Source organism: Thalia democratica, chromosome 1 (genome assembly GCF_965202585.1).
Source record: "Thalia democratica chromosome 1, ktThaDemo2.hap1.1, whole genome shotgun sequence".
NCBI lineage: Eukaryota > Metazoa > Chordata > Thaliacea > Salpida > Salpidae > Thalia > Thalia democratica.
In genome coordinates, this window is record NC_139165.1 from 52,975,394 (window position 1) to 52,996,092 (window position 20,699).

At 24.1% G+C, this 20,699-nt stretch overlaps 1 protein-coding gene across 2 annotated transcripts; it reads left to right on the top strand.

Annotated features, from left to right (window-relative positions):
* Nucleotides 1-2,553: 2,553 nt before the first annotated feature.
* Nucleotides 2,554-13,672, top strand: LOC145843453 (uncharacterized). Of its 2 annotated transcripts, XM_082950941.1 has the most exons (8): nucleotides 2,554-2,710; nucleotides 3,925-4,000; nucleotides 4,178-4,266; nucleotides 5,658-5,765; nucleotides 6,997-7,053; nucleotides 8,978-9,493; nucleotides 11,870-11,957; nucleotides 13,112-13,672. In XM_082950941.1, coding segments are annotated over exons 1-8 (1,059 nt in total). In that variant the 5' UTR covers nucleotides 2,554-2,587; the 3' UTR covers nucleotides 13,114-13,672. The 2 variants fall into 2 exon arrangements, with proteins under 2 accessions (XP_082807067.1, XP_082807069.1); XM_082950943.1 differs by lacking the exon at nucleotides 11,870-11,957.
* The last annotated feature ends 7,027 nt before the right edge of the window (nucleotides 13,673-20,699 follow it).

Below are 20,699 nucleotides of genomic sequence, written 5' to 3' on the forward strand. Positions count from 1 at the left end.
TTGTAATTTATTATTTTATTATATATTACTCAAAATTACTATGTATTTGTTTTTATTATAACACTATTATTATGCATTGCATTATATGGGGCAGTTATATTTTTATATGAAAAAATTAATTTTTTGTACTTATCCGGATTTTTGGTTATCCGGACATGTTTACAGATAAATATTTCCCGACGTGTCCGGATAAGTGAATACGCACTGTACATAAAAGTCTATTTGCACACAACAATTCATCACAATTAGTTAATTTTTTATTAATAAAACTACCCTGTAGTTAAGAGTCACTATGTTGGTAACTTAAGTAAGCATCAATATTAAATAGTCTTATAGTAATCTTTAGAGGAGAATGTATATGTTACAACAACATTTAAAAAGTATGTAGAGTGTTTAGGGAATGTATTAAAGTAGAAGCATATAGATCTGCGTTGGCTGTACTAGTCCTTAGTTAAAGCAATCATCTTATAGTAATTGAATTATATGTAATATTTTACTTTCACTAAACAAAACAAGAAAAAGAAAACAAGACACTAAAACAAACAAAAACTACACTAAAACTGTAAATTATAATGACACAATTAAATACAGATGGCCAATAAGATACCTAAAAGCATAATTGTTTTTAAAAACTATCAGGCACTTAGAACTAAAGCCAACATTTACCTAAATTTTATCACTTTAACTTGAATCAAAGTTGCCACACACTCGGGACAGCTCATGATGTTTTGAATTTTTATCAACTCTCAGGATATTATAAATGTTTTTTAACTTAGGCTGACTCAGGATAGTTTTTTTTTTATAAAAAACTCACGATACCTTAAAGTTTTTTTAATATCAGGACAGATATTTTTAAAACTTGAATAAAACTTAGTTAATGCAGTTTCAATATGTTATTATTTAATATAATCAATTTTGTTTATGAACTTGGTTTGTTTTTATTTTGAAATTATTATAAAAAATAACTTTAGGCTAGTGTCTCGATAAGAGATGCCGACGTGTTGGCTATTGTAACCAATTTATGTAATAAGGGGTAATTAAATGGGGATATATATGGTTAGATAAGATAAATACATTTAAGATACTTAAAAGTCAACAAAAGTTTATTTACAAATATAAAATAGTCACACGACACACTAACAAAACAACAGTTGAACACAAGTAAAAAGAAGTATCTTAAACTAAAGAAAACAAAGCAATTCAGACTTAAACTTAAACATTTTGTAATACAACATTTCGAGCTTTACCAAACACAAATAACACTGCTACTGCAAGTAAATGCAAGTAAAATTCTGTTTTATAAGCACTGAAATAAATGTAACTCCTATAAGTAAACAATATTGTTTATTGTTTTAGAAAATTGTTTTAAGAGTTATAAAAATTGTTTTGGAAAAGCTTGTTTTGAAAATAATGAAAAATGTTTTGGAAAAGCTTTTATTGTTACAAAAAATTCCATATTTATTCACAAGCTTTAAAATACTAAAATGAAATGTTAGTTTCATTACATTACTTATTTTATTTTTTTTAAACTAGTATTAAAAGCCTGGTTTTAAATAATTTAAATCCTTAAAATCCTACTTTACTTTAAACTTTTTTAACAGTATTAAAAGTCCGGGTAAAAAAAAGTAAGAAAAAAATACTGTATTTCTTATTATCTCAAAAATTACATAATTTACAAAAACTTAGATAAAACACAACATAAAGACAAAGTAAGTAACAATGATAATCATTTAGTTGTCTTCCGGCTTGTTGTCCTCGGGCTTCTTGCTCTTGGGATTTTTGTCCTCAGGCATGTAGTCCTCGGGCTTGTTGTCCTCGGGCTTGTTGTCCTCTGGTAGTTAATAGAGGTTTATGAAACATCAATTTTGGATCATTGACAACGTCTTGTTCTTCTAGGAAGCTTTTTGACTTTCTGTCTTCTAGCTGGTTTGTAGAATCAGCAAAACACCACATCGATTGGCTTTGGAAACAATGACAGCAGGAACTTTGATTGTGACGTCATAGAACAAACACAAAATCTCCATTCAATCTTTTGTCTATTGTCGTACTTTAAACAAAAAAACTTTTAAAGTTTCATGCAGCAGCAAGGTGTTAGGTGTGCTTAAATGACAATCAATTATTTGATTCAAACAACGTTCAAAAAGATACAAACGCAACAATTTATTTAACAAATGACGACTGCTAAATTTAAGGGGAGTTTATTTTTGGTTTCTTTCAAAGGGAAAATTTTAACACAATTTTATACTTGAACTTGAAACGAGTAATAAAATGTGGCAAAAGATAAGCCATTTAAGGACTAAGAAAGATGAAAACTCATTCAAACATATTTTTAAACTTCAGAAACATTTCAAACATCTTCACTAACAAATCACCACAACTGCAAACTCTGCAAGTTTCAAAAAAATCTGTTTTATATAGAAATAAAAGAATAGCAAAGAAATAGCTGTTTTAATTAATAATATAAATAAATATTTTGTTTGATTTAAAATGCTTAAAATTTTATATCTGTATAATATCATTTTAATAATATTTTATTAATATCATTAGCTTATGTGTATAATATCATTTTAACAAATGTTGGAGTACAATGAGGACTATTTCCTATGGTTGCATACATCTGCCTTTACTAACTAGATATAGAGATTCACTTTTCATATGGAAAACATTTGATTTGTCTAAATGTGTTATAGCAACTGCAGTAAAACTAATTGTAAGTTTTGTTAATCATTTTTTTTGTTTTAATAAGTTGTTGAAATACTTTTAATACCATATTAAAAGTTATTAGAGAGTTTCACATTGGACTATAATGAAATTTAAAATAGAAATTTTTAGATTTTAAATTTGTATGTAACAAGTATTTTAATATCTTTTAATAAATGAAATTAGAAAATTGCTATTGTTAAAAACTAAATAAAAATTTCTACAAAAGCCAAAGTTATCACACTTATAGTAACAGCTTTCATATATGCTTTTCTCACATACTATTTATATAACTTTAAAATGATGAAAGTTCTTGAACAACTTCTATATTATTTTCATTACATTAGCAATAATAATTAGCGTTTTTTAATTTAATTGTTTAAAATAACTTACAAATTTAACTCTAGGTCAATAATATAAAGGTTTTGAATGAATTTATGCATTTGAATTTAGCTAAAATTTAGCTTTAAATAATTTTTTGAACATTATTTCAGCATTTATTTTTTGAAAAATTAAAAGTTATTTAATTGCAAAATTACGTGAGCTTTTTGATTGTATTTCAAAAACTAAAATAGAAATATAGTTTTCTCTCTTTTCATGACTTCTTATAAGTTAATCTATCAAAAACAGTTTTTTAACGTATACCTAATTCCAATTATTGCATTTTATTGCTGTTTTAACAAAAGTCTTTTAATATCCATTAACTTCCTATGCATTAATAGATTTGGAGTATGCAAGAATTTTAGTTACAGTCGTAAAAAACTGATTATTTTTTCTTTCAAGTAATAAAAGTATACCTAAAACAAATATAATTGTCTTTCAACCTAAATTTCAGAATGATGCTAGGTTTAAACGTAAAGAAGCTTTTAAATTGTAAATTTTATTACAACAAAAACTATACAAACATGACTTTTTTTTTTATTGTTTTATATCAGGGGTTGGAAGACTTCATCCAATGGGCCGAACTCAAAATTTTACTTTACTGTTAATTTTGTTATAAAATTATTTTTTAAATTTAGTGTTTTTGTCTATCTCCTAATTTATTTTTTAAACAAGTTATAATATGTTTTCTTAAGTAAACTATAAAAAAAAGTTAAGTTTTAAATGTTAATACTTTCAAGAATAACTCAGCATAATGTTAGTTTAAAAAAGCTGATTTTTATTTAATGAAACTTTATAATTCTCAAGGCAAAAACTTTTTTTTAATATAAAACTAAAAAATAGTTTCAGAATGCACTTCGAACAGTTTTGTTATGTGTGTGGGGGTTTCAGAACATCAACTACAACTATCCTTTATCTAGTAAGTTCTTCTAAAGTTAAAAATTTTAACTTATCTTTATTTTTTTTTAACAAAAAATGTTGCAACATTATTTAACTTCAAAAGAAAAATATCTACTTAATTATAGTAGAGTTTTTATGTTTTAGCTTTATTTAGTTTTGGTTAAAAAACAAATTTATATTTTTTAAACATTTATAGGTCAAAAAATGATTGCAGTGTATATTGAAATCGCAACCTTAGGTGTTGGTGTTTTTATTGGAGGAATCACACTAATGGCATACTTTTATGTAAGTTAGTACTAGTAATGTAACAAATCCAGCTGGATCTCTATTCCAAAAAAAAGATCAAAACCCTATTAGTTTGATAGAGAGCATAAATAAAGTTTTTAGTAGATATAAAGTAGGTGCAATTAAAAAAATGATCAAACCAAATTTATAACAAAAATTCCCTGCGAAAATAAACTCTAATAAACCATCAAGCACTGACAATTTTACAGTACAGTAACTTGCCGCTTAGTTATGCACTTTTAACACAGCCCAATAGTGTGTACCTAAGAAATCGGTATCTAGGTTGTAGGTTACTGTATTAGATAAAAATAGCAATTTACCTATAATATAAAGAAAATTGTTCACTGAAAATCAATTAAGATCTCATTTGTAAATATTTTTTATAAAGCTTAATTTTAATTGTTTTCCTAACTTGTTTCAAGCCAAAAACTACTTTGTGGGAAAATGTTTCTGCTAGGTAAGCTAAATCTAACCTGAGGGCCGTAGTTTGTTGTTCCCTGAAACTGGTGTTCTACCAGATTCAAAAGCTTGATCTTGTTATAGTTCGCAAAGATGTAGACATAACCATATTTTAATTCCAAAAATGTATTTGAATTCAGTTCCTGCTAGGTCTTGATTTTAAAAAATGGTTATATCTGGTTTTGGTTGGATTTGAATTTAGGTAAAAGATTGGGATCTGGCAAAACTCAGTTAAAATTCTTGGCTAGATCCAGATCTTTAATCTAGATAGAGATCGAGCTAGAACCAGATAGGATTTTTTTTTCAAATTCAGACCTAGCAGGAACCAAATTTGAATCTATTTTTCAAATTAAAGTCGAGTTAAATCTAGATCTTGGCAAACCATGGCCAGATCCAGCAGGATCAAGGGTTTGGATCTGGTAGAACACTACCTGATTTAACAAAGTTGATTAAGTTTATAATCAATAATCCAGAAATTATTTATCGAAATTTATCTTACTATTTACTACAACATATTAACAGAATATAACATGATTACCTTCACATTGCAATTCAGCATTATTTGTTTTTGAAAGTTTAAGTAATCCAGATTTGTTTGATCACTAGTTTATACTTTTTTTGTGCATTTTCTTTATTCAATAGCTATAATTAAATCACCTTTTTTTAAATTTTTTAGATTTTTTTCTGCTGCTTTTAATTTTATTCAGTTAGAGTTTTCATCAATTTGTTTTTGTTAAAATAACTGATATTCAATTCAGCATTAAAATTAATAATAGTGTTAAAGCAACATTAAAAAAATATATTTAAAAAACTTACTAGATAATTGTTTTACTATAAATATTTTTTGAACTTAAAATAAGCATATACATAAAATGTTTTACATTAAAACTAGTTTAAGTTAGTGAATTAAATTAATGTTTTTTTGTTTGCAGAAAAAAATACCACTTCTTTATCCTGCCCTTGTTTCTATACCTCTATGCTTTCTAATAGATTTTGGTCTCAAAGCAACATGCTATGCTTATCTTTTTTTGTATCCGTATGTTAGTTTTGTTCAAGCTATAAACATGCTTCTAGATAAGTAAGGTTTACCTATTTTTATTAAGCTACTTAATTTAAATAGAATATTTAATTTTAAAAGTTTGCAGTGAGAACGCTTGATGATTTCTTATATGGGTGTGAAGTATCATTAGATACTAATAGTTCTGTCGTTTTTTATGCTTATACTGTTTAAGTTTAATTTTTTTTTAAAGGGCTTAAATATGAGAGATGATTTTATTTTGCTAACTTATGTTTCTCTGCACCCCTATAACACTATAAAGCGTCACCACTTGTAGTTAATATAACAATATATTTAAATATAAATAAAAAACTTTAAAATTTAAAATTTACCACTTGTTTATTTTTTAATTGTTTTTTAGTTTTTAACCTAAGTTTTCTTGTTCATAAAATAGAATTAGATGTTTCTTTCATCATTTACAGCAACTAAAGAATGAATACTTGTTAAAATTATAAAACTTTCATGTTTACATTTATAATGTTTTTTATTATGTTTAAAAAAGAACTTTATGCTTATTTTTATGACCTTTGATCTTAATGAACTTTAGATGATTAGAAGCTGTATAAACTAGTTTATCAAACAAATTAAATAGAATTTTATATTAAAATTTAATGATGGAGCATTCAAGATAGAAATACTTAATACAAATTATAACATTTATTATTAATTAATTTTAAGTAATAATATTCTTTTTTGAATAAGCATTGAAATGTTTCTATGATAAACAATACATCTTTGTATCTGTTGTTTTTTGTTTTTGTAAAAGAATTGAGACAGTTTTTTCATATGGTTTTTTAAACCAGTTTCATTACCTGTAAATTACAATTTTTAAAACTGTCCAATCTCAGCTATAAAAAAGGCAAACAATTATTTTCTTTTTTTTTTTTTTCATTAACGTAATAATACCTACTTTTCTAAACTTTTAATGTTGTATATTATGCTTGAATTTAATATATTTTTTTGTTTAAAAGCAAAACTACAATTTAAAAACAATAAATAAAAGTACATCAAAAAAAAATTAACATACTTTGTTTTAAACTACTTTTCCTTAATATTAACTTTATCAAGGCAGTATTAATAGATTGTATCTAAAAAAGTACATATTTGACTATCAAAATTAAAAACAATATAAATAACTTTATTTTAAATTATTATGTAATGTTTTTTTTTTCGTTGATTGAAGTGATTTTATTCATTAAAAAATTCTTTTTTAGATAACTCTTTTTGGAATATTTTCACTTATTGAACTTTGGTGGAGGCATATAACATTAGTAAGTTTCTTTATCAAATTTAAATGGTAACCTTTGCATTTAAAGGCTGTCAATCTAAAATAAATTATATGAATTTTTGTTCGGTTAAATAATTAATGAAAATTGTTTGTACATTTAAAAATTCATAAATAATGTGATAGTATATTGGTTTACTCAGATACAGATGAGCATATTCGTCAGAAAACTTAAAAAACTATTTATGTATGTAAATTTATTATATATTGACGCGTTTCTTAACAATTAAAGTTTGGTATACTGATTAGTTGTTTGTTGTAAAAAAAACTAAATTTTGTAAAAACAATTTTTTATAGATAAGTGTAAAATTTGCAGCGCATTTTTTTTTGTATATTTATTTTTAGTATATAGGTTTTGTGCTTATAGCGATGTAATTTAAAATAAGTTTTAATTAAATATACTTAAATTTACAAACTCTATCAATACTATTTTATATCGTATAAAATCATAATATACGAATAATAATTAAAGTTAAATTGTAAACTTTTTTGTATATAAATTTAGCCTACTGCCAAAAAATATACTTAAAGTACCTTTTTAACAAAGTTAGCTCACTCTGAACTTATAAAATAACATATAACGTGATTAGTTTGTAAAATTTAAGTTCACTTCTTTTAATTCTATCACAGTATTTATTTTTAAAGAAATTACAATGACCATGTTAGTATCTGTTTTTATTGAAATATTACAATAGTTTTAGTTTGCTTAGTTTATAGTTATTGAAATTTACTGGTTGTAAAATAACTAACTTTTTTGACAAACCTATTAAAAACATAACTTTTTTTATTATCATCAATATATACCGACAAATGTTAAACTACTGAAAGACTATTCTATTAGAAACTATTAGTATTTTCTTAGATCAAATGAGTATGAAATCTATATAAAAATCTATACTAAAGTTGATTAAAAATATAACCGTTTAACTTTCTTTCAGTCTAAAAATTTAACAATTTTTTGCAGTCTACTAAATTAATTTTTGACTCACTAAATTATTTTTAATAATCTTAATTTTTTATTAAATTTGTTATTGTAGTTTGAAGATTTTTAGCAATGTTAATTACGACTAAAAATGTTGTCCAAAAGTAAACAATTGATACGTTTAATCATTTTTTTAAGATACGTTATGTTTATATATGCCTTTATGTAATGTTTTCGTTACTAGCATGTCATTAACTTCAGCTAGAAGAAAGTGCCTAAATAAACAAATCATTTGTTTTCTTAATGAATTAACAAAGTACTATTTTGAAAATTTAAAATAGTTTTTTTTATTCAGTTTTATATTTTATTAGTATTTAAAATAAACAATAAGTCGAATGAATTTGTATAAACCATTTTGATAATTACAATTTAAAGTTTTAAGAACATATTATTTTAGCTATGCGAAGACTATGAAGAAATTATATTAAAGCTTTTCTGAAACTTTATGAGACTAAACTTTCATAGTATATTTAACTAAACTGTACCTTTAAAACAAATTTTTTTGGCACTATTTTAATCAACAAACTTTAATTCTATGTGTTTTAAGTTAAACTTAATTTTGTTTAAAATTTTTAATTAACATGTATTAAAGTTTTACTATAAATATAAATAAATTATATTTGTTATAGTCTGTATGAAATATCTTATATTTAGATTTAGTTATTAGTATTGGGTTGATTTTTATTATTTATAGTCATTTCTACCGTCATACTTGTCTATTGACCTTAATATTCATGTTACAGAGTTTCAATGCTTGATAACACCGCAAGGTTAAGACATTGTTGCATAAAAAACTTTTTGAATATTTATTATCAATTTAAAGATTTAATTTATCTTTTAAACTTGTAGAATAATTATAAATGCTTTCAAATTGTTTAAACTGCAAATTTAAGGTTCTTTAATTTTGTTTAACGTTCTTAAATTACAGTTATATCATTGGGTGGTGCTGATCTCTTTCATTTACACCTCAAAAGATTTTGTTGATCCGTTTACGGGTAAACGAAACTTGCAAACACCGACAATATCTACCGTTCATTTACCAGATTCCTCTAATAATTGCCCACAAAGCATAAATTCCGCTCAAGAATTACAACAGAGCCCTAGCAAACTAACAGGCTTTAAAAATATTTCGAACATATCAAAAAGCAACGATTCTGATTTAGTTGGTAGAAACAAAAAGTATTCAATTGAAGCTATAAACAGTGAATTTGACAGCATTTTGAAAGATGTAAACTTAGTCGCAAACACTATCAAGTATATTGACGATGATGCCGCAAGTGTTGCAAGTTTTAATCAAAATCAGTCCAGTAGTTCTTCAAAAGTAGTCAAAAAAAGTGCTTTTGTACCTCCAATTTTACGGAAAAACCACCAAAGTGTTGACATCAGCCAAGTTAATCTGAAAGAAAAAGATAAAAATATTACTGGCATTAAATTTGCACCAAAAGTGAGTTGTGTTTATTGAGTATATCAGTGTTTCCCAAAACTTATTGTACACAGAGGGTAAACACTGGTTTGTAGGTTTATAAAATCTAATATCAGAAGTAATTATGTTAACAAAAATTTAATAACTGTTATAGCTTTTCCTTTCTAATTTGCATCTCAAAAACCGTCTAAAAAATTAAAAAGTACTCTCTTGTTATGTTTTTGGATTTTATTTTTTCCAAATATTGTTTAAAAAGTTCCATTAAAAATTGTATTTGTTTTTCTTAACATATTTAAATATCAATAGCTTAGTCACAACTAATGACATACATTTATTATTTATGTGAATATACTGTGATATTTGATAAAATTTAAAAGTTTTTTAAAATTACTTAAGTCTTATCAAAAATAAATTTTACTCTTAAATTTTTTTATTTACACTTAATACTAGTACTTACCTTGGATAATTTTTTACACTTTTGACTACTATTTTAAACAAAATTTAAATAATAAGGGCTTGTATTTAACAAAGAAATTATATTATTACTTATAAAAATCTACTTTTACTGTGCAAAACTTTTTTAAGTTATAAGCTATTACTTTATAAAGTCTCTAGTTAGAAAAAAATGTTTTTTTGAATTATAAATATTAAAAAATTACTAGCTAACAGTTTGTTATATATTTCCTAACGAAACAAGTTAGTTGAAATGTACAATGATATCAACAATTTTGATTTTTCTTTATTTAAATGACATATGTTTATCTATGTTTAACAATTAACACAGTTTCACAGAGTTCTGTAAACAATAAGTACTGCAAGTAAGAATGGAATATAAAGAACATAGATATGTGTTATACTAAAATATAAACCATAATTATTATAGATTAATAACTAATAGTAGATACAATATATGTTAATCACTCACATTGTAAAATGGAGTTAGTCAGTATGCAGTAGTTAATAAATTTAAACTATTGTACTTTGAAAAGTTATATGCTGATTATTCACTGCAACTTAATAAATTAAATCTGTAGTGATTCTAAAAACTATGTGTGTATTAAATATTAATTGATGCAACGTATAATAATTACTTATTGTATCTAAAGCTATATAAGTTAGGAGTAATATAAAACAGTTATGATACTAACAAGGATTAAAGTTAAGTTACAATAAAATAAAAATAAACTACTACACTTACGATAAAGTTTCGAAAGTGACTAAATCACAAAGTAAAGTAGTCGTTAAGTTATAGAATTTAAAACAACAAATATGTCAAAATATTGTGCTCATAATTTACTTACAATTATAAACAGACGCATATCGTTATATACTATTTGTGTTTAAAACCAAGCTAAAAAGTTATAATTAAATAAAGGTTTGACAATTAATCCGGTTTGTATTAAAGTTTTACAATTGATTTGATTTGAGGCAACTATGTATTAAATACAAACCTGGTGTAAAAAACGTTTTGCTGATCTTTTATGCGTAGAAGGTAAAAAAAGCACGACTTATCTGTGATTTAGAATACAGATTTTTAGTTATAGTTGAAAGTTAAAACATAATGTAATGAAATAAGAGGCAGAAAACAGATTAGAGAGTAAAGCATAACATATATAAAATATATATAATGTTATATATTAACTTAAGCTTGAGATGCTTTTTTTTACCTCCTACGCTTAAAAGATCAGCAACAAGTTTTTTAAGCAGGCTTGTAAAAAAACTTAGTTTTCTCGTTACTTTACAATGAAATTAATTGTAAAACTTTAATGTATTTCTAAAAAATCAACATATAACTTTTATAAGTACTATAGTTAGAATTTAATAATTAATGCTTATTTATTTGCTCCATTTTACAACACAATGATTAACATATGTTGTATATACTATTTTAGTTATTAAACGATAATAATTATGGCTTATATTTTACTAAATAAACATTTTCATATTCTTTATCTTCTATTATTCTTTTTTGCAAGTACTTATTTTTTACAAAACTCCATGGAACCGTGTTAAGTCTTAAACACAGGAAACATATGTCAGTTAAATAAAGAAAAGTACCGTGCAAGCAGTTGTTATTATTTTTTTGAATTATATTTATAACACTTTTACTATAAAATCATAATATTTAGAATAGTATTATTTTGAACTTAAAACTTATTCAAAAATACTTATCAAGTGTATATTTAAGTTTTGATTGTTTTAAAAATTAGGTTTATTTAAGTTTTGAAGTATGAGTTATTTGTGTTTTTCGAATAAGTTTATAACTTTGGAAGTTTAATTAAAAAATTGTTTATTATGTTTATAAAAAAATATATGTTTTTGAATAATACTAGTTTTCAAGGTGTTTTTGAGTATTTAGTTTTTATTTACAACAGTTTTTTTAAACAATTTTTACAGAAAAATTATAGCAGCGGTGATAATAACAAAAACAGCATAAAAAAAGGCAATTATAACAAAAATAATGCTTCCAAAAATACTATAACGTGTAAGTTTTTGATTGTAAAATTTTTGGTTTATTATTTTATCTTTCTTTTACTGTATTTAAACTTTGCTCAGTTTACATTGATAAAAAAAGCTAGTAAAAGATGGTGTGTAGCCTCTTCATTTTCAAATATAAAAAGTATTGTACTTTTTATCGAATTTAAATATTCAAAACACAATTTGTTGCTATATGTCAGTTATTGTTAAGTTGGCTGACTAATTTGTAAATTTTTATACTCATTAATTTTTTTTTAATTATAGTTTAAATCTTAGCATAAAAGTTTGATCATACCACTTGGATCATCAGACCACAAGCTTGTTGAAGACTGAGACCTTTCTCATTTTAAGACTGAGGTTTCGTCTTATTGAAACTCGGGTCTCAGTCTACTGAAAGCTTGTGGACTGATAAACGAAGAAGTATAATCAATAATTCGTTTTAACTTGAAGATGTTTTACGGAACATGTAAATCCAGGCTTTGACTTTTTTAATCTTTTGCCGATGTTTTCTTTGATCGTAAAACAAAGCTTGAGAAACAAAACAAATCTCTAAGCAAAATTTTAATAAAATAATTACTATTGTTTATTCACTGTCAAAATAAAAGAGTTATTATTTACTATATAAATCTTAATTTTGTTGTTAAGCGATAGTTGTTTTCATGCTTACAGAATTAAGTTATCCCAAAGCTGGACTTTGATTTATCTAAAAAACTTTTATTATCACTAAAAACTGATTAAAAAATTTAAATACTGACGAGGTCTTTGACCGAAACTTAGTTTGTAAAATAAGTTTTTGAAAGAATAATTTCATTGTTTCTCCTCCAGTAGTTGAGATCTCTATTTGTTTTCTTAAAGTTAAAACCAAAACATATAATATCATTAAAAACTTTTAGTTTACATCATTGTATAAATTTTTTCAAAGTAGTATTTTATGTTTTAATTATAAGTAAAATATTTAATGTTTTTTGTAGGTTTATAGGTACTAAATACAAACAAAGTTATAGTTTTCTAATAAGTTTCTCAATTTTACATTATAAAAAATTAATAAAATTATTATATGCTATTGTTTGATGATCTTTAAACTTATGTTTGTTTCAATTTAAATGTGACTTTATTAACTTTATAGTACTAATAACTTAACATAATGTTAATACTTTTTAGGAATTAGCAAAAGTTTTGAATGTGAATTGGATTAGATGAAACCATTCCTCTTATAAATAACTTAGAAAAGCTTAAACTATTGAAATTATATCACTAGCCGTTCTTTTATATTTTTCAATTTCAAAGTTATCTATTTTGTATGCAAGTTTATGTTTGAAAGTTTTCTTATCATTTTGATTTGTTAAAACCTTGTTATTTTAAGATAAATTTAGAAATTATTTTTAATGTTTTGAAACTTATTTATTTAATAAGTGATGAAGTTTCAAACAAATAAAATGTTGACTAACCTTATTAATAAAAATCATGCTTTTCTGTAAAAATCTGTATTTCACTAAAATCATTCAAAATTAGTTTCAAGATTGTGATATACTACCTGTTATTGATCGTAACATCCACCTTAAAATTTTATAACCATTTTATCATTTAGTAACACAACGAAAAAGTATAGTATTAAAATACTTTTTAAGATGTTTTCAATTTTTTATTTAATATTTCTGTGTCTTAATTTTTTGTTGTACATACTTGTTATTATATGACTTAGGGCTCGTGAGAAATATATAAAGTTTATCTGATACACATTTCTTTTCTAATATTATTTTAAGCTTTAATCATTACGTGAGTATAACTCTATTATATTTTTTTTAATACTTTCAAATTGTTTTTTAATGTAGCAAAAATAAATTAATGAAATCAACGTAAATTTAGTTACTTTTTCGATTTTTTTTTCAAATAAAGATTTACTTTTTTAATATTTTAATAAAGACTGTATTTATTTTTAGTACAGACAGTTACAGAGTTTTTTAAGTTTGGTTGAAAGAGTTAATTTAATATAAGTTTTATTAATGTGCATAAAAACCTTATTTATTAACTCAACATGGGATAAGAATTTATACTAAACTGTTTTTAAATAACAACCAGTTTTTTAAGTAATATAATAATTTTTAATTATAATTAAAATATACTTTTTTTGATACTCATGTGTCATTTTTCCTATAGCATTATCATAATTTCTATGCTTTTTATTGTTTTAATATATACCATCGTTTATATCACTAAAACAGATAGTGTAAAAAACATTTTTCTGAGAGTATCATTTTTTTGCAAAGAAGTTTTTTTTTACCATAAAAAGTTAAGTTTCAATCATTTTATTTAAAATTATCATAAAAACTATAAGTTAAGTTTTATTGTTTAAATAAGACTGAAAAACTATTTTCCGTCGTTAAATGACTGAAGTTGCTTTTACTAAAAATCTTATCACAGTGTTATTTATTTTACAACTGTTCTAAATTTAATTCCTGTTATAAATATTTTTTCATTTTGTTATAAATCTATTTTGCTAATAAAAGGTTAGGTTCAAATTTTGTTTAAATATTTTAAGTAATTTATTTTGTGATAAAACTACTTGTTTTCCTTTAAGTATTAAGGTATAACTTTGTTTTATGAATTATACCTAATTTGTTACGAAAACTCTATAAAACATTTTATTAAGAATCTAAAATAATCTAGATAAAAACTATAGTATGCTTCAAATTATGTTTGTAAAATCGTTACATTCTTATAGACATTTAAAAACACTTAAACAAAGCTTAAATAAAAAACTATTTTAACATAACAGGATTGCCAAAAAACCTGTATTTGAAAAAAAGATTAAACCTAAAATAACTAAACAAAAATCAATAAAAAATCTAGGAAAACCTCGAATTTTAAACTAATTTAATATGTCATTTAAATTCACATTGATTCTAAACTTCTTTGATATAACGTTTTTACAAAACAATGGAGCCTTCTTATATTTAAAATAACTTAACTGTTGAAAACATCAAAATAAATCTATATTTGGTTCCAGTAATAGAAAAATATATACTTGGTATTGTTAAGAGCAGATCTTGGTAAAAAAAAAACTTTTATTAGATTAGTTAAAAGCATTTTATATAAGGTGATATAAATTTAATGATTATTGAATTAAAAAGTAACCGCCACTAGGTCAGAAATATTTTATCTCGTGTTAAAACATTGTGTTTCTATATACCTCTAATTGAAAATATACACACATTCTATTTTCATTTGACTTTTATGATGTAACTATTTTTGATGATTTTTAAAACTTTTTATAATTAACAAGGTTGTCAAAAACTTGAAAATTTAGGCAAAAATAACCTAGAATTTGAGAAATTTTCAACACTAACACAAACTTTATTTTGAAGAGAGCTAAAAGAAAATACTAAATTAACTTTTAAAAACGAGTGATTTGTATATAAGTTTTCAAATAAAAATTAGTCCAAAGATAAACTTTCTAAAATCTTACAAACGAAGTATAATTCTTCTAGTTTCTGAATATATCTTGACAAATATTGCAACTAAAACTCTCTAAATAGAGCATTTTAAATTATACTAGGGGTCGCCAAACTGCAAGCCAAATGCGGCACTCAAAAATAAAATATGCGACCTACGAGGTAGTTTTCAACTCAAAATATACATTTTTTAAAACCGAAATTAAAAAAGGTTTTTATTACAAAAGCCTACAGTTAGTCTCTTAATTTTATAAGGGCTCTACATTTTTGGTTTAAAATAGTACTTTTCTGTTGGTTATTAGAACTATTTTGAAACAGCTGCGGCGCGAGCAAGTTTTTCTGGGAAAATTTTCCTGCAACTTGCAAAGAGCAGCCAACTCCTGAATTATATACTACAAATTTTTTTAAACTTAGAAAAACATAAATTACAATGGTTAAACACGAACTTTATTCGTTATCTTTATCATTACTTATAACGCAACTTTTCAATGTTTTGCCTTTGAAAACTTTTACTTTTTACCCAATGACACTAACTAAAGTCTAAAATAATAATAAAGTACTTAAAACTACTTAAGGGATTAAAAACGTTCAGGCGACTGTGCTATTTGTTTTATAAATGAAGCAAGGTTAAAACCGTACATCTTAATATGCGGTGTAAAATATCAGCATGTAAGCTCATTAAACATTAATATTGCTAGAACATAGTTGAAGTGTAAGAAATATTACTGTTGAAAATAGTTGATGTTAAAAATAAATACTAATCCTGTCAAACTCCAAAAATAACCAGTAAACTTTATATTTTAAACCACCAATACTGGATACGGATCAAAAACACAAAAAGGAACATTTTTGCACAGAAGGTGACCTTTTGCAAGGCATTTTTTTCTATAGAGGGGTCACTTTTGTACAATGAGTCACTTTTTCACGGGTTTAAACTTTTTTTCTGTAATTAAACTATCACTGTTACCCTTGGCCGAAAACTTTTATTTTCTTCTTACTATAATTTTTTTTTATAATTTTTTTTAAAAGTATCATTGTTACCCTTTATCGGTATTTTTTTAATTGTTATTTTTTTATTTGTTTGTTTTTTTTTCTAACATTTACTTCTAACCCTTACCCTCGGTCGGTAATTAATTTTGTAAAATACATTTTTTCTCTTCTCATGCAAAATTAACCCTCCGTGCAAAAGTGACCATTCGTGCAAAACTGACTCGTCTCCATCTCGTCTCTATTAATACTATAACAAAAAAAAATACCATAAAACGAACATGTTTAATTCCTATAATTACATTTACTTTGCTTACTTTTAAAAAAAATCTAGTAACAGAAGCGACAAAATTATCAATGCAACGAATCCCGTCTAAGCCACACTTTAAAATACTTTTAAGCCTTTGTCCTTTTGAAACTGGTCCGCATTTTTCATTTGCACGTAGCTTTGTGTTATTCTGATCGAATCGGTATTATAGTGCTACCCCGCAATATTTTTATTTGTAAGTCGCGTCTCTGAGCCATCTGAACAATCTTTGTTTTTTTTTTACTTTTTATCGCTGCGGCAAACCAGAGGAAAACCCGAATTTTAATTTAGCATGTACGAGCTGACGCTGTCCCTTTTAAACTATAAAAAACACAAAACTCCGGCTCATTTTCTTAACGTTTTCCGTGCTTGAGATCTGGCGCCAGTTTGCTTTTACCTTCCGTCTCCCAGTCGATCTTGGTGTCGATCTCCAGTCGATGAAAGTACACTCCTGTCCTTTATAACTTTTACCATATTCATAATTTTTTTTTAATTTTTCCATGAGTGTTTTTGTTTTACAGTACACTTTTTTAAACCTTTTCTGTTTTATAGACTTAATTAGAAGTCATTTTAAATTTCCAAGTTAAAAAATATCTATTGAACATTATTAAAACAAAATTAATTTGTTAATTAATGAAAAATTGTTGAATGAAAAAAAAAATAGTTTAAGTAACAAAAGTTTTAAAGCTAACTTTACTTTATTCCGCTATTTCGTGTACAATTTTTTGATCTAATATTAGATTGTTAATCTTATGATTTTTTAAAACTTTCCGACTAAAGGGGTTTTCTTACAAAAAAATTATAAAATTAAAAACATTTATATATATTTTTTTTTAATTAGTTAATTTCAATCAAAACTTTAAGTGTAAAAGCACAGTTATAAACATCTGCGAGTTATTTTAATTATGTTGTTGTAAAAGAAATACACTTTTTTAATTATAGCATTAGTTTAATACTAGCTAAAGTTTCTTTTTTTTTTAATTAAATTGGTTTACTATCATTTTAACATAGGTTTGTTAATGATTTGGTTTTTATACTATTTTTTTAAATTAATGAACCATTAATAGGTTTATTAAATTAGGCTAGTTATGTTTTTTGTTACTTTAATATTTTCTATAAATAAACTATAGCTAGAACAAAACAAAGGTAGAAAAAATACAGTATCGTTTAGTAGATATAATAACTACTTTTTAAGAATTTTTCATGATAATGAAAAAAAATTAAACCTTGAAAATAAAGTTTTTGTAATTAAAAAATTAAAAAGTAAAACAATTTCTTGATGAGACAATACTTTGCTGTCTTAAATTCTGTCTAAAATTTAATTTATGAAAAACTAATCTAATCAACTAAAAGTATATTTTGAGTTTTAATTAATTAAAATATACACATTACACAGTTTTTTTATTTATTTTAGCCGTCTTTTTACTAAAATCATATTACATAATTATCTTAATATAAAATACTTCATTTATCAAAATACAAATTTTCACCAAAAATTTTTTTTTAATCTAGTTTCACCTTTTTGTTTTCAACTTTATTATTTTTCTTATTCATTTCATATTCATTCTTAGCTAACTGAGACTATTCGATGAAAGCAGCTAATACTAAAAGATAAATAGTTTTTACAAAGGGTAGTCCCCAGGATTTTTTTTTAGAAAATGCTAAGAACATAACATGAATGTTGGAGTTGAACTTCTTCAGTCAGACTAAATCTTACAAATTTATTTTGAATACATCTCTCTATTCCTTTAATGTTAACAAGTATGCAGAGGAAATCAAGAGCATAATAGGCCCCTTATTTTAGAGTTTAACTGAATATGAGTTAATTATTACACAGTTTACCATTTCAAGCTTCCAATTTACAGATTACAGCACCTGATTACTGGTTTAGATCTCTCAGCGTTCTTCAGAGTCCATAGTTGTAGCTAAAAAGTATTTGTAACGATTCAATGGTTTTTAATGATAAAAAAACACTCAAAAAAAACTACTCAAACAACTGATTTGCGTAGGCTAATTGAATTAATTTTGGTTTTTGCAATTTTCTTTCAAACATTCAAGTACTTTATATTTATTTTTAAGAAGATCTAAAAATTTACTTATAGGTTCTTAAGAGTCCATAGTTGTAGCTAAAAAGTATTTGTAACGATTCAATGATTTTTAATAATAATAAAAAAATAAAAAATAAACTACTCTCTTGTTAATTGTTGATTTAAGTTTTGCTTTGGTAGTTACAAAACTAAAAATAGATATGTTTTAGTAATAAATACATGTAAGTTAATAATGTATTTATTGTTAAAACATTTAATTTTAATTAATTAAAGAATAAACAAAGGTTGGGTTGTGGCCTGCAGCTTTCTACTTAAAGTTTTTTTTTTGAAACAAAAAAGCTTTGAAGTTATCATTTAAATTATATGATAATTGCAATTGTTTTTAGTAATTTATACCTATGAAAGATTTTTTTTCATTGTGAATAATTAGCAGCTTTTTGTATAAAACTGAACAACTTTTTGTGAAAGGCTGCTTACACTTGATTTATTAACTTAAAAAAAACATTTCATAATAAATAACTTATTGTTAAGATCTTTCAACTAAGGTTTATCAAAAAACAATATCTTAGTGAGAATAAATTACTGATATTAAAAAAATAGTACGGTAAAAACATTTAGAAATACATAAATATAAAATGCTTTAAAAGTTTAGTGGACAATTTAAATTTAACTCAAAAGTTAATGCTAGAAAAACATTACTGTTTCCTGTTAAAACTTATTAATTTTAAAGTTATACTAAAGGAAACCGATGGTAAAAACTTACAATATCAAAATTGAATGTTTAAAATACTTAAGAAATTGATTACTATAAAACTACTTATAAATGTTTAAAAAGTCAAGTCTGATAAACAAACTTTTTCTTTTTACCTATATTGAATTAGTGATATAAAAAACAGCTTCCAGAATATGTAGCTGAAATGAGTTCTGAGCTCACATAGAAAATTAAAAATTCTTCTTGTACTTACTAGTACACTCATGATTGTCAATTTAGTGTTGTCCAATTGCAGAAAAATAGTTTTTCTTAGGTTGCTTTGATACATTCTTACTAACAGAATACAAAGTAATGTGAAAATTACTTTAAATCTATTCCTTTTTGCACAATCTTTTTGTATTGGATTTCTTTTACTTTGTTGTATTAAAGTATTTTGGAAGTTCAATTAGTACATGCAAAAGTTACTTTATCTCAAGAAAACTAATACAAATGCTATAATTTTTTTTATAATAAAAATTCTTAAAACTAAAAATGAATTTTACATCACTATATTCAGGGTTGCCACTTTACCTGGAAAAACCTGGAATTTTGAACAAAAAGCCTGGAAAAACCTTGAATTTTAACAATTTTCACATGTTCAGTAGTAAAATTTTGATTTTACTCAAAAAATCTATCATATAAATTAAAAAATTTTGTCATTATCAAAAATATTTTTTGTAAAAAGCATATATAAAGTAGCTTTACAATACATTTTCAATTTTTTTATATTATTTAAAACACAGTTTTTTACCTTTAACTTAATATTAAACTAAAAATAGACTCAAAAATGTGTACTTTTAAAAACCTGGAAGAAAATTGGAAAACCTGGAAAAAATTTTAAAAAAACGAGTGGCAACCCTGTATATTATATGTTTTCACTTTTTGTACTAACTTAAAAATGCTCTTACTTAATATTCATCTCTACTTGAAAAATGACTATTAATTATAGTCAAAACTAGTTGTAGAAGTAAGCAAATAAAAGTTTAGCAGATTTTATTTGTAATTTTCTAAGTGTAACTTCCAAAATAATTTATTCTTACAGAGACATTGTTTTGATAAGCCTTAGTTGAAAGATCTTAACAATAAATTATTTTAATAAATCTATGCATCTGAAAAAAGTTTTTCATTTATTAATGTCAAAAATTCTACTTCAACTTTAATTATTAAAAGTTAACTAGTTTTAGTTTTTTAATCGCTTAAGCTT

Bases quoted from the DNA above. Each gene is read 5' to 3' on its own strand.
- LOC145843453 (XM_082950941.1), top strand. From the start codon at position 2,588: ATGAGGACTATTTCCTATGGTTGCATACATCTGCCTTTACTAACTAGA. The intron at 5,766-6,996 runs GTTAGTTTTGTT...ATTCTTTTTTAG, and splicing joins ATCTTTTTTTGTATCCGTAT to ATAACTCTTTTTGGAATATT. The intron at 7,054-8,977 runs GTAAGTTTCTTT...CTTAAATTACAG, and splicing joins GGTGGAGGCATATAACATTA to TTATATCATTGGGTGGTGCT.